A 12,639-nucleotide genomic window follows, 5' to 3' on the forward strand; every position below is an offset into this window, starting at 1 on the left:
ACAGGGGTGGGTGAGAAGCTGATGCCTTCTGGGTCAGGTTCTGTCCACACAGAGCACCTTTAAAAGGTACACATTTGCACATGGACAGTCTTATCCCTCCATATCAAAAGGCACAGACCTTAGAGACAAATTCTGTCCTTTTGCTGATTACAATTAGTGACGATTGATTATTACCACTGCTAAGTATCCGTCTGGTTTTGCGGAGGAGCCGGTTCCAGCTGGGATCACGATGAGAGGGGGCGGGTAGGCAGGAGAAATACACATATACAAATACACCGAAGGGTCTGGGCACGAGGAAAAACGTCTAGAGACCGGCAGTCACCTCCTAAGAACTCACAGAGCGGCGGAGGCCCGCATTCCAGCGAGCGGGACACGGACGGTGGTTCCCTGATGTGCCAACACCAGATCTGTCCAGCCGGGACGTGGTGGTGACCGCGCCTAGAACAGCCTTTACCAGTAGCAGCTGCAGCAAGCAGGGCGGCAGGACAAATCCCACCCCCGGCCCCGCCCGTCCAATCCATCTTGCAGGGAAGGCGACGCTTCCAGGGTGAAGCGAGCGGTGGGGAGGGGAAAATCAGCTTTAGCGGCTCCCGACAGGTGTCTGCTGGAGAGGGCGGAGCGGGGCAGGAAGGATGAAGAGGGAGGGGCGGCGCTGCCCCTTTAAGAGGCGGCAGCCGAGCCGGGACCTTTTCTCTTTCCCCGGAAGGAAAGCGGAGCACGGGCTGGGCGCGCAAGGTGGGGAGGTACCGGGCTGGGCGGTGGGGAGGCGGGGCTCGCGGAGGAGGACCACTCCCTCCAGCCCTCCTTGCGGTGGACGAGTCGGCCTTCCCGGATCCACCACCAAGCCGGGTTCTAAAGAGATAGCACAGCTGAGGGGGCGCGGCTGGGACGTTCCGGGGGGCCGGGTGCCCGGGGCAGCGGAAGGTGACCAGGCAACGGGACCAACGGATTAGACCCACCGCCTGGAAGGGGATTGGAGAAGCGCCAACCCCGAGCAGACGTGCAACTGACCCGGACTGGGGACTAGAGACCGCTCAGCGCTGGGGCGCGGAGGCGCGGCGCCCTCGGGTGTCCTCTGGCGGCGCCGGGAGCAGGTGGACAGGTCCTCGCCCCCGGCGGCGCCCTCTCGCGCTGTCGCCGGGCCCGGGCTCGCGCTTATAGCCATGGGCCCGGGTCCCCGCCGCACGCACCGCGACCCTCTCTGGCTTCTGTACGCGCTCGCCTTGATGGTGGCGGTGGGCGGCCGCGTCGCCTCCGCCTTCAACCTGGACACCCGATTCCTGGTGGTGAAAGAGGCGGAGAACCGGGGCAGCCTCTTCGGTTACTCAGTCGCCCTCCATCGGCAGACGGAGCGACAGCAGCGCTACCTGTAAGTCAGGCTGGCGGAGGTGGGTTGGGGCGCGGTGCGAGAGAGGATGCGAGCGCGGGTACCGGTCCTGAGCCGAGTGGGAGCTCTGGGCCCTCTGACTTTCCAGGCCTGCTGCTTGCGGCTCGCTTTGATGGGCCAGGATTTAGGGGGCGGGTACCTCCGCAGCCCTCGGCTTGGAGGGAAGTGGAGGATGGGGGACAGTAATCATCAGCAAGTGCTGACCTGGCCAGAACCTGTCTAGACGCGGCTGCTTCACCCTTCAGACCTCTCGTGCCAGCGGAAGTAGGGTCTCTGTTGCCCAGCACCCTGTGAATCCAGTACTTAACGTTGGCTTCTCTCCGGGGCCAGGAGCTGGGGGAATCCTGTAAAATAAACACCTATTGGACCTCTCTCCTCCACCTTGGAAGAACCCGCGAACGTTTGCATTTAACCCCCCTACACCCCTCATTTAGTTTGTGGCCACAGCAGCCACGCCCTCTGCAGAGTCAGGCTGGAAGGCTTCTCAAGAGCGTGTTGGCCTTGCAGAGTGAGGAGGGGATAGTAGAAGACAGAATTGGCCTTGTCCCAAGTTCCAGAGGCCAGAGCCCACCCGGAAGCAGTGGTGTGCTCCCACCAGCCGTCTTCCCTGCATTCCACAGATTCATGTTGGATCAGCAGCCCTCAGTGTTTGTTTTGGTTTGAAGAGGGAAATGGCTCTCCTTTGCAACAGTTGCATGAAGGAGCGGGAAGAGCTGAGTAGAGTGGAGGAGACTATATACAGTTGCCTGCCCCTCCCCAAGTGCATTTATTTCCAAAGGGACATGTCCAGGTGTCTGAGGTTTCCCTGTATGGCTCTGTGTGCTGAGGTCGGCAGCTGGGGGAAGAGAGAGGCTGGAGAAGGTGAGGCTGCCCAGGGAGGGACAGTGATTAGGACAGGTCACCCCACCCCTTCTACTTCCTTGAGCTGGGTGGCCTGCCAGGCATTTACCCCAACCTGGTCTCCTCTGATCCTACTAAACTGGAAAATATGGTCAGATTAAGTATGTGTTGAAATCTCTCCCTGCTCTGGCTGGGGCCTGTAGAAACTTGAGGAAGTCTGGAATGTTCAAAGTCCAACTCTTCTCAAACTTGGCCTCTGCCCTGCTGGCCCAGCCCCTGTCCATTCTACCCACCTGGACTTAGCAGCCACCCTACCTTGCTCTAGCAGACGTTAGGGCCACCACACCCTTCCCGCCCCAGCCAGGCAGCTTTAACTAACTCTCCACTTTTCTGAGGCCTTGCTTGACTATACAAGTTGTTACAGCTGTCCCTTTTCTTTCCTATCCCAGAATACAGTTTTTAGGTGTTTTGATGCTGGATGTGTATGCGCTAACTCAGTCGAAGCGATCTGGAAAGAGTAAAACATAATTCTGCAGCCCCTCCCCCTCTGCTCTGTGACCTTGAACAAGATATTTCTCTTCCAGGGGCCAGTTTTCCCCATAAAGAGGTTGGGCTTCCATCTGTATGTTCCTTCCTACCTCTACTGGCCTGTGTGAGATAGAAGAGGTTGAGCCCATCTGAGCTGCAGCTTCTTCATGTGTGGAGAATAACATGCCTTCTTAATGTTAGTGGTACTTTAATTAGATAGTATATATAGAATGGTCCTCATGTGCCCAGTTCCCCATGGGGCACCAGAAGGCTCTGAGGCTGAGACTAGGATGTGGGTGTACCTCCTTCACCCATGGGTTCTACCCAAGGTGACCAGTGAAAGAGTTCTGCTCTCCTCTCCAGGCAGCTGGAGAGAGGCTAGAACTAATGGACCTCTGAGGACAGGTGGTTCTGGCCAGATGGGCCTTCTCAATCCTGCCCAGAACTGTTTCTGTATTTTAAGTCATCTCCTCATCTTACTGAGTTCAGCCCCCTGTCCTTTGGGAGAGCCAGCTGGGCTTCACTGCAGTCAGCTGTGTAGCCAGATGTAGACAGCTGCCCAAGTGTTCCAGGGAACTAATATCTCAGATAGCAGCCTTGGATTCTGTCAATATCAGGAGCAGGTGGTTCATGGTCCTGGATGGGCCCTTCATCTGGGGTTTGCATGGGTTTGCAGGGACCCCTGAGAATATAATGCAGTCATGGGTTTATAAGTTGTCTTGGGAACTGGAAGAGGGGAGTGCACAGCTTCTGTGATCTCAGAGGTTTTTGTCCCAGAAATGGTTAAAAATCCAAGTGTGCCCTGTTGCTGCCTACCACTTTCAGCTCCATGTTAGAGTTCCCTATCTACAACCCAGGCCCCAAGCACTCAGTCTCTGGTTAGTGAGGAAATGGAGACAATCACTCAGTTTGGACTTTTTGATGAGATACATGAGGGCTCCTTGGAGAGAGAGAGAGACTGCTCCTCTGAGAGGTGGTTAATGGCCCTCTCTGCACCTGCTCTGTTTTCCCCTTCTCCACTGTCCTGACCTCTTCTGATGGGGGTGGGAATCCCTCTGAACCCTTCTCCCTTTCATCCTTGGAAATGAGGGTGTCTGGGAAGCCTTGGAGGGAGTGGCTACTGCCCCTGGAAATGAGGTCACACCTGAGGTAAGATGGAGCCTGGCTTACCTGTTGTGCTCTCTTGAAACATGCTCCCTGAGCAGGAACATTTCTGGCAGCCTCTGTGGCTCATGACAACAGAAATGGCGCAGCAGCTGTGGCTTTGGGCACAAGGCCTGCACACAGTTTACCCTCTCTGCTGGCTTTCTCAGTGACCAGTCCAGGCAAAGGGGCTTTAAAGTAAGAAGAGGTAGAGGAAGGCTGATCTTGCAGAAAGAGAAACAGCAAAAAGAGCTTGGTATGTAAATGGGATGGCAGACACCTGTCATCCCAGCACTCAAAGAGGAAGACAGGAGGATTGGCAGCTTGATGCCAATCTGGACTACATAGTGAGACTCTTGTCTCAAAATAAAGGGTGGGGGATTGTGAGGTGACTGGTCAGAGCTTAACAGGAGCAAAGGATAAAGATGTCCGTAGCAGTAAGAGTGACTGAGGTTAGACAACACCAAGAATGCACTAAAGGGTCAAATACAGAATACCTACTAAACAACCAGAGCAGAAATGAGAAAAAACAGCTTTGTTCTTTTTCACCTAAAGCCCTGCCAAGGTCTCTTTCTTCAGTCCTTCTCATTCTTTCACTCCCTTCAGCTTGTTGCTCTGGTTCTAGGGCTGAGTCACCAGGGGAGAGGGGGTTGGGTGGGCAGCGTAAGGAGTAGGGAAGGATGGTGAGGGCTGCAGTTTCAGCCGCCATAGGAGAGCCTCTGGGGAGGTGGCTAGATCGGGCAGCAGGGCTGGCACAGAGCTGGCATCCAGGCATCTGAGAACTGACCCCCCCCCCTCAGGCTGGAGCAGCTATCTCCTCCCCTCTTGCTTCCTGGCCTGTTATTAGAGGGGAACAGTGACCATTAAGACCCTAGGAACAAGTCCCTGGGGGCCCTCAGGTCTGAGTGCTAGGTCCTCTGTTCCTGGTCCAAAATCTTTCCATAGGCGCCACCCCACATCTCCTCTGAGACAAAGTCGGGGAAATTGAAACATACAGACTTTCTTTGAGCATCACTCCACTCCAGAATCCTGGGGGCCTCTTCCTCTTTGAGGTGATCCCGGCTGGTGCCCTGAACTCTTCTGGGCTCCATTCCCCAGCCTTCTCAGATTCTGCTGCTTTCTGTTCAGTTATTCCATTAGCTTTCATCTGCCTTGGAGGAATGAAGGTGTGGAGCACTGGGCAGGATGAAGAAGAGCCCCACCCTCTGCACTTGATGCTCAGGGGCTCCCCAGAGGCCAGGAGGGGCTTTCTTGTTGGAGCCAAATGAAAGGGTGAAGAGGCAGCTGTTGAGAGCCCTTGATCAGCCATTTCACCCATCCCCCTTCCTCCAGGGGTGCTGTCTGTACCCCCAGACCAGCTTGACTCCAGGAGACAGAGGTTCCCTCTCCTGAGAGCTTGCTCTAAGCAACCCTGCATCATCTCTGCCTCTTCTGACTGTGGCTGGGAGACAGGTTCAGTGGGAGTCTGAGAGGGATCAGCTTTTAGACTTTTTGATCTGGACCCAGCAGGGACTACCTGTTAGCAGAGGTGTTCCTTTGCATATTTTACATTTGAATTTGCATACTGATGAGCTTGCTTCCAGTTTGAGGATTCCCTAACCCCTATCACACACAAACCTGGCTGTGGTGGGAGGAAGCTGGACCTATCTTCCCTGTCTTCCCCCATCTATGCGCAGGCCTCTGGCTATAGACCCACTGCATCCTGGGCTGGGAGCCAGAGGGCCTTAAAGGGCCTCAAAGCAGGCCAAGTAGGAACTAAAAATACTCCAGGGGGTGTGGGGGAGCTCCCAGTGGAATCTCTGAGAAAGGAGGGGCCTGGGATGTGATGCTGGAATTAGGGAGTTGGCTCTGCCCCAGCTCCCATCAGTAGGCACAAGCCTAGCTCTGGGCAAGGACTGGAGGCTGTAGGTGGTATGGGATCTTATTCCAATCCAATCACCATTTATGCTTGGCTCTGCCCGTTCAATACCTCAGGAAACTAAGAGGAGGGGTCCCTCAGTCCCTTTTAGCTGAGGCAGACCTGGGAGGCATGGAAACCTTGCTCCTCAGGTACCTCTTGATGGATAGATTGGGCAGGCCAGTGGTAGCCATGAGGGCAATGCAATGCATCCATTACACTGCATACTCCCCTGAAGCCTATACCCCTTCAAGCTCATTGTAGCGGACCCCACTTCCAGCCAACTCTGAGCTTCTTTCTTAGATGAGCGACTGCCTGGTATCCTCAGGCTGTGGAAGTCCTACTTATATTCCATCCCCTGTTTCTTCTGAACAATGAAGTAGTCTGTCCTTTTCTCCCTGCTCAATGGTCCCTAACCTGGTGGACAGGAATTCCTGGGTCCCTGGAGGGAGTCTGGGGTCAGGCTAGGGCCAGTCCTGGTGCCACAAGAAACTAGAGCAGCAGTGCTCATGCCAGCCATGGCTTTATAGTCAGAAACCCTTTTGCAGAAGGAGCCTATTCGTTTCCCCGAATCCTAGAGTTGGCAGGTGATCCCACGGTTCCCATTTTACAGATAAGACCCTCAAGACTCAGAGAGGAAAGCACCTAGATGCAGGACCAGTCCTAGAACCAGGTCCCTAGCTCCCAGGCTGAGATATTCCTTTCCCATAGGTCCTGGCTTCCTTATCTCATCTGTCAGGCATGCCAAGGGGTGGGTTCCTCTGGTGAGCCTGGGTGGTCAGACAGTGGACTCAGGAGGCAGCCTCCCCACCCTGGATAGAAGGTGACTAATGTCCTTGCTGTCATATCCGCTCCTTGACATCCTTCCCCAGGGTGTTCATAACACTACTCTGGGGCAACTTCACCTCCTGCTCCCAGAAATACCTCCCCAGGGTGAGTTCTCTGAGCTGCAGAGGTGAGGTACGGCAGCAGAGGTCCACCCCTTTCCTAGCACCCCCAGGCAGTACATTCCTGACTCCCAGAAGGCGGAGGCAACCCAGGCCCCAGCATGCCTGGGCCCAGCCCTACCCACTCCCTGCTGCCCTCTCTCCTAGGTCCCAGGCAGGGCTGTAGTCACAGCCGTTGCTCAGCACTTCCAGACTGGCAAGAGGCCTGGAGCCCAAGTTCTGAGCCTTGAGCCTCAGGGCCACAGTGTTGCTGGGCTAAACAGAGGAGCGCCTAGGAGGTGCTGCCTGCCACCCAGGAGGCTGAGCTGGCAGGAGGGGGAGGCGTCCTGGCAGAACACTGAGAGGCTGCAGGGAGGAGATATGGGGAAGTACTTGATTCTGAAGCTGGAGTGCCCCAGGTGCATCCACAGGGCCTGTGGCAGCTGGAGAACTTCCTCTCTCACAAATACCCAAGGGTGGTCCCCTGGTCTCTCTGTTCCAGTCACCCCTCTGGTGTGTAATGGGGTTCCAGGGAACTTATGGACACTTCTTAGTGTCTTTAAAGATGGATTCTGAGAACAAGGTGATAGCCCTTGTCCCATCTCACCCACTGGAACTCTGCTCTTAGGCTACACTGTTCAAGTGTCAGGTATCCAGCCCCACCCTGTACCTTGTGTGCTGGTCTCGAGGTGGGGGTTGGGGGAATGAGGACATCATCCTGGTCATTTAGGGATCCAGACCTCCTAGAACTATGTAATCAATAGCCTCAAGAGGAAAGATCTAGGTTTCTAACAACTCACTTGGCCCTATACAGGTTCTCTCTCTGTCTTCCCTCCTGCCCCCAGGGTCACTTGAACCCAGGGTCACCATTCCTCCCATCTTGTTCTCTTCAAGGCTACCTTTACCTCTGAGGCCAAAGGATTCTTTCCCAAACCCAAGTCTTAGGATGGGGATGTAACTCATTTGGTAGCGTGCTTGCCTAGCTAGCATTCAGGAAGATCTGGGTTCATTTCCTGGAACTGTATAAGCTGGATGTGGTGGTACATATCTGAAAAATCCCAGCATTTGGGAGGTAGGTGCAGGAGGATCAAAATTTTAAGGTCATCCTTGGCTATATACTGTTTGAGGCTAGTCTGGGCTATGTGAGACCCTGTCTTGAAAGAAAAGGAAGGAGGGGAGGAAGGAAGGAAGGGAGGGAGGGAGGGAGGGAGGGAGGGAGGAAGGAAGGAAGGAAGGAAGGGAAAGAAAGAAAAAGAAAAAAAAAGAAAGGAAAGATCTGATCATGTCACTCCCTTGCCCAAGTCCCTCTGTGGCTCCTCTAAGGTCCTTGCCACCAGCTGTGTGCTTCCCCCAATGTTCTTCCTAGGTTCTGGCTGTACGAAGGGCCAGTCCCTAAATCACTGGCTTGCTCATGCTTCCTGGCCCTTGCACATGCTGTACCTTTGTCTACAGTGTCTTTCTTCCTCTTCTTCATTGGGTGACTCCTGGCCATTGTCCTCACACTCAGGCCGGGACACCTCATGTACAGGCCTCTCTGCTTTCCTCATGAGACATTTATGTGTAGGCCTCATGCTTTCTGGTCCACCTTCCCCTGTTCTGGGCTCTCTTGAAGGGCAGGACTGAAGTTCATTAATGCCCTAGCCCCAGAGCATGGCATAGAGTTGATGTTCACTAAATGAATGTTGAATTGCAAATCAGGTGGAGGGAGGCTTGGAAAGTCATATCGGCCCACCTGCCTCCCTTCCCCAGGCTCCTGGCTGGTGCTCCCCGGGATCTCGCTGTGCCTGATGGCTATACCAACCGGACTGGTGCTGTGTACCTGTGCCCCCTCACCAACCTCAAGAATGATTGTGAGCGGATGGATATCTCAGAGAAAAGTAAGAAGGGACTAGGGAGAAGGGCTAAGTTGGGAGCTTGGTAGAGGGAGCCTAGAGAGGAAATACAAGGGCTAGCTTGTTCACTAGGCAGAGAGAGTAGTTCATGCCTGTTATCCTAAAGCTTGAGGCTGAAGCAGAAGGACAGCAAGGTTAAGGCCAGTTTGGGAAATATAGTGAGTTCCAGGCCAGCCTGAGCTATATAGGGAGTCACTGGCTCAGAAAACAAAAAAGACGGGACTGGAGAGATGGCTCAGAGGTTAAGAGTACTAGCTGCTTTTGCAGAGAACCCAGGTTCAATTCTTAGCACCCACATGGCGGCTAACAGCCATCTGTAACTCCAGTTTCAGGGCACCTGACGCCCTTTTCTGACCTTGGTGGACATTGCATGACATGAGTGCACGTATATGAAGGCAGTACACTCATATATAAAATTTTAAAAAATAAAGAAAAAAAAAAAAAGACAAAAGGCTAGCTTGATTCTTGTCCAGCTGGGAAGGGGGAGCAAGAGGAGGGAACGTTATATAGGGTGAGCTTACAGCAGTGAGAGGCAGGAAACAGAGAGGAGGGAGGGCCGCCCTCTGGAGGCTTTGCACACTGGAATATAGGGTGAGGGGTCATTGCTCATGAGCTTGCCTATGTCTACAGGTGACCCTGACCATCACATTATTGAGGACATGTGGCTTGGGGTGACTGTGGCCAGCCAGGGTCCTGCAGGAAGAGTTCTGGTAAGTGGGCATTTACCATCATCTTCCCAGAGCTGGGGAGGACAGCACTGGGTGGGAGGGGATCCTCCCCCTATGTGCATATGCTGGGGCCTTTGCAAACTCCATTTTTTGTGACCACATGTTTCTACAGGCCTGTATGTCCCCTGCTCCCTGCACTCTGGGGAGAGGGTTGTCTGGTACTTTCCCAGCGCTGGACATGGCATGGGTCGTGTATGACCTGCAAGCATGCTTATCATTCATGGGAAAGAGCTGAGGGAACTTGGAGGGGGAAAGGGCAGAGAGAGCCTCGGGCGGTGGGGCACTGGCAGGCACTCCTTCCTGGGAGGCTGGCTGCCGGAAGAGGCACAGCCCTGATGGCCCTGCCTCAGCCCTGCTCTGATTTGGGAGCCACTCCCTGCTGTCAGTTGTCACCTTGTGCTGACAATTCTTCAGTGCCAGCCCTTGGGTGGGTGTCTCAATTCAATTTCTGTGTCCCAGATAGATATTATTTTTCAATTTATGTCAAATATACACAGTGAAATGTATAGATTTTAAACTATTAGCTTTGACAAATGTACAAGCTTGTGTCAGTAACACCCCATGAAACATAGAGTGTATTAATATCACTCCAGAAAGTTCTCTGTGCCACCTCTGATCAGTCAAGCCTCCCATAGCTATCCCTGCTGTGATTTCTGTTGCCTTTGTAAGGTTGGTACCTTTCTATACCCCCTGCTGCGTGTGACTGTACATTTAGGAGGCTGTTTAAAGTGATTGTAGAAGCGAGGTCTTCAGCAATTAGCTACTCACCCACCCACTCATTAACTCACTCAACAAATATTTAGTTAGCACCTACTGTGTACTAAGTCCTGGGCTAGCACTAGAAACTTAGCACTGCCTGAGGACAAGTTCATGTGACATGCTAGTGGTGCTCACAGCTGGGAGGGGACAGAGAAAGCAAACAAACAAGAGGGATTCCTGTTTCTAGAGTTCGCATTGCCCAAAACACTTTAAAATTTTTTTTCTTTCTTAAAAAATATTTTATTTATTATTTTTATTTTATGTGTGTATTGCCTGCATGTAGGTAAGTGCACCGTGTTGTGCAGTGCCCATGGAGGACCGACGAGGCTATTGTATCCCCTGGAACTGGAGTTACAGACAGTTGTTAGCTGCCATATGGGTGCTGGGAATTGAACCCAGGTCCTCTGCAAGAGCAGCTAGTGCTCTTAACCACTGAATAATCTCTCCAACTCTTCAAACATCTCTCTAACCCCCTCAAAACTCTTTTTAAAAATTAGGTTTGGCTTCTGCTTTATTTTGATTTTATTTTACTTGGAGGGATTTTTTTTTTTAATCTATGTTAAAGTGTTAAAGATGAAACCCAGGACCTTGCAAATGCTAGGCAATTATTTCAACACTGAGTCATACCTCCAGCCCTAAAACAGTTGTACTGATCTACTGTTTTACCCAATAAATATATTAATTATGTACCTTCAGTGTGCCTGAAGATGCAAGCAGATTCTCACCTTTGTGTGATAGCTCAGCATAGGGCAGAAGAGCTCAGACTTTGGAGTCAAGGCTGTTGGTTTGAACATTCTTTGCCTCTATCTAGATATAAGCTCTTGGGCAAGTCACTAAGCAATCTGTGAATCTATGCCTTAGTATTTTTGTTTTTTTATAGCCAAAATGGGGAAAATAATCTTAACACCTTAGGGTTATTAGCAGAATTAAAAGCTAATACAAAATCAGGTGTGGTGGCACATACTTTTAATCCCAGCACTTGGGAGGCAGAGGCAGGTGGATCTCTGTGAACTGGAGGCCAACTTGGTCTATATAAGAAGTTCCAGGCCAGCTGGGGCTACAGGGAGACCCTGTTTCAAAAAACAAAAACAACCCCAACCCCTCCAACAGAACAAAACAAGAAAAGAGTTAATATGAGAGGGCTGGAGAAATGACTTAGCATTTAAAGTACTTGCTCTCAGAGGACCAGAGTTCAGTTCCCAGCACCTACATTGGTGACTCACAACCACCTGAAACCCCAGCTCCAGAGGATCCCATGCCTTCTGGTCTCTGATGCACCCACACATAGATGCACATACACACATACAGACACACACACACACACACACACATACACATGAATAAAAATTAAATCTTTAAAAAATAGTTCATGGGGCTGGAAAGATAGCTCAGCTATTAAGAGCAGTGGCTGCTCTTGTAGCCACTTGGATTCTAGTCCCAGCACCCACGTGGTGGCTAACAACCATCCGAAATTCTAGTTCCAGGGGAATCCAATGCCCTTTTCTGACCTCTGCAGGCATTGCATGACATGGGTGCACTTACATACACGCAGGCAATAAACTCAAACATATAAAATAAAAATAATAAATAATATATTTTATAAAACAGTTTATATGAGACTAGCTTGGACTCCTGCTTGGCATATAGTTAGTAAGAGTTCAGTAAGTGTTAGTTGCTGCTATTAACATTAGTATTGTTATTACTATTTAAAGCAGTCCTTTCATTAAGGGACAGAGTCACCTAGGGACAAAAGATGCAAAGTTCCTAATCTCTGTAAATAGCTGCTTTTAGATTCAGGAGCCTAAGCCCCACATTCCCTCATCCATCTCCTCTTCCTTTTACTAAGATCGCTAAACTTCTCAAATGTATGGCTCCTGGCTTCCCAGATATGTTTTTGACCTTTGATTCCTGAATACTGGAAAGGGGGTGCAGGCTTCAGCATTCTTGTAAAAAGAAAAAGAAGCCAGAGTCTCCCTTTGGCCCCTGTCCCACAAAGCCAATGATGCCCAGGATGAGGGATAGCTGGCTGTGGGTCCCCTGCTCCTGGCTAAGGCTGAATATGTGTGTGTGTATCTCCAGGTCTGTGCCCACCGCTATACCCAGGTGCTGTGGTCAGGGATGGAGGACCAGAGGCGCATGGTGGGCAAGTGCTACGTGCGGGGCAATGATCTACAGCTGGACTCCAGTGATGACTGGCAGACCTACCATAATGAGATGTGCAACAGCAACACTGACTACTTGCAGACCGGCATGTGCCAGCTGGGCACCAGTGGCGGCTTCACCCAGAACACTGTGTTCTTCGGTGCCCCTGGAGCCTATAACTGGAAAGGTGGGAACCTGGGGGAAGGGGAGGAGCAGAGACTACCTACCCTCAGTAAGCCACTGGGACAGCTAGCCCAGACCATTCAGAGAAGCAAGTAGAGAAGACGCTTTACCACCCAGCACTGGGCTTACAGACATGTTGCTGAACCTATCTTTTTTTTATTATTCATTTTTATTTTATGTTTCTGGTGTCTTACCTGCATATGTGTAAGTCTAC

The 12,639-nt window shown here is 51.9% G+C and overlaps 1 protein-coding gene across 4 annotated transcripts in view; it reads left to right on the forward strand.

Annotated features, from left to right (window-relative positions):
* Positions 1-695: 695 nt before the first annotated feature.
* Positions 696-12,639, forward strand: part of Itga3 (integrin subunit alpha 3) — a 35,422-nt gene continuing 23,478 nt past the window's right edge. For 2 of the 4 annotated variants that reach the window (XR_003850390.1, XM_008838327.3), the window contains exons 1-4: positions 832-1,369; positions 8,471-8,598; positions 9,244-9,323; positions 12,180-12,429. Coding sequence is in view for 3 of the 4 variants with exons in the window: in XM_008838327.3 (XP_008836549.1) it covers positions 1,164-1,369; positions 8,471-8,598; positions 9,244-9,323; positions 12,180-12,429 (664 nt within the window). In the remaining variant the exon portion in view is untranslated. Of the gene's footprint in view, positions 1,370-8,470; positions 8,599-9,243; positions 9,324-12,179; positions 12,430-12,639 lie in introns of all 4 variants that reach the window. The other 2 variants (XM_029566077.1, XM_008838326.3) reach the window with 2 other exon arrangements.

This window comes from Nannospalax galili, unplaced genomic scaffold (genome assembly GCF_000622305.1).
Source record: "Nannospalax galili isolate Female #2095 unplaced genomic scaffold, S.galili_v1.0 scaffold95, whole genome shotgun sequence".
NCBI lineage: Eukaryota > Metazoa > Chordata > Mammalia > Rodentia > Spalacidae > Nannospalax > Nannospalax galili.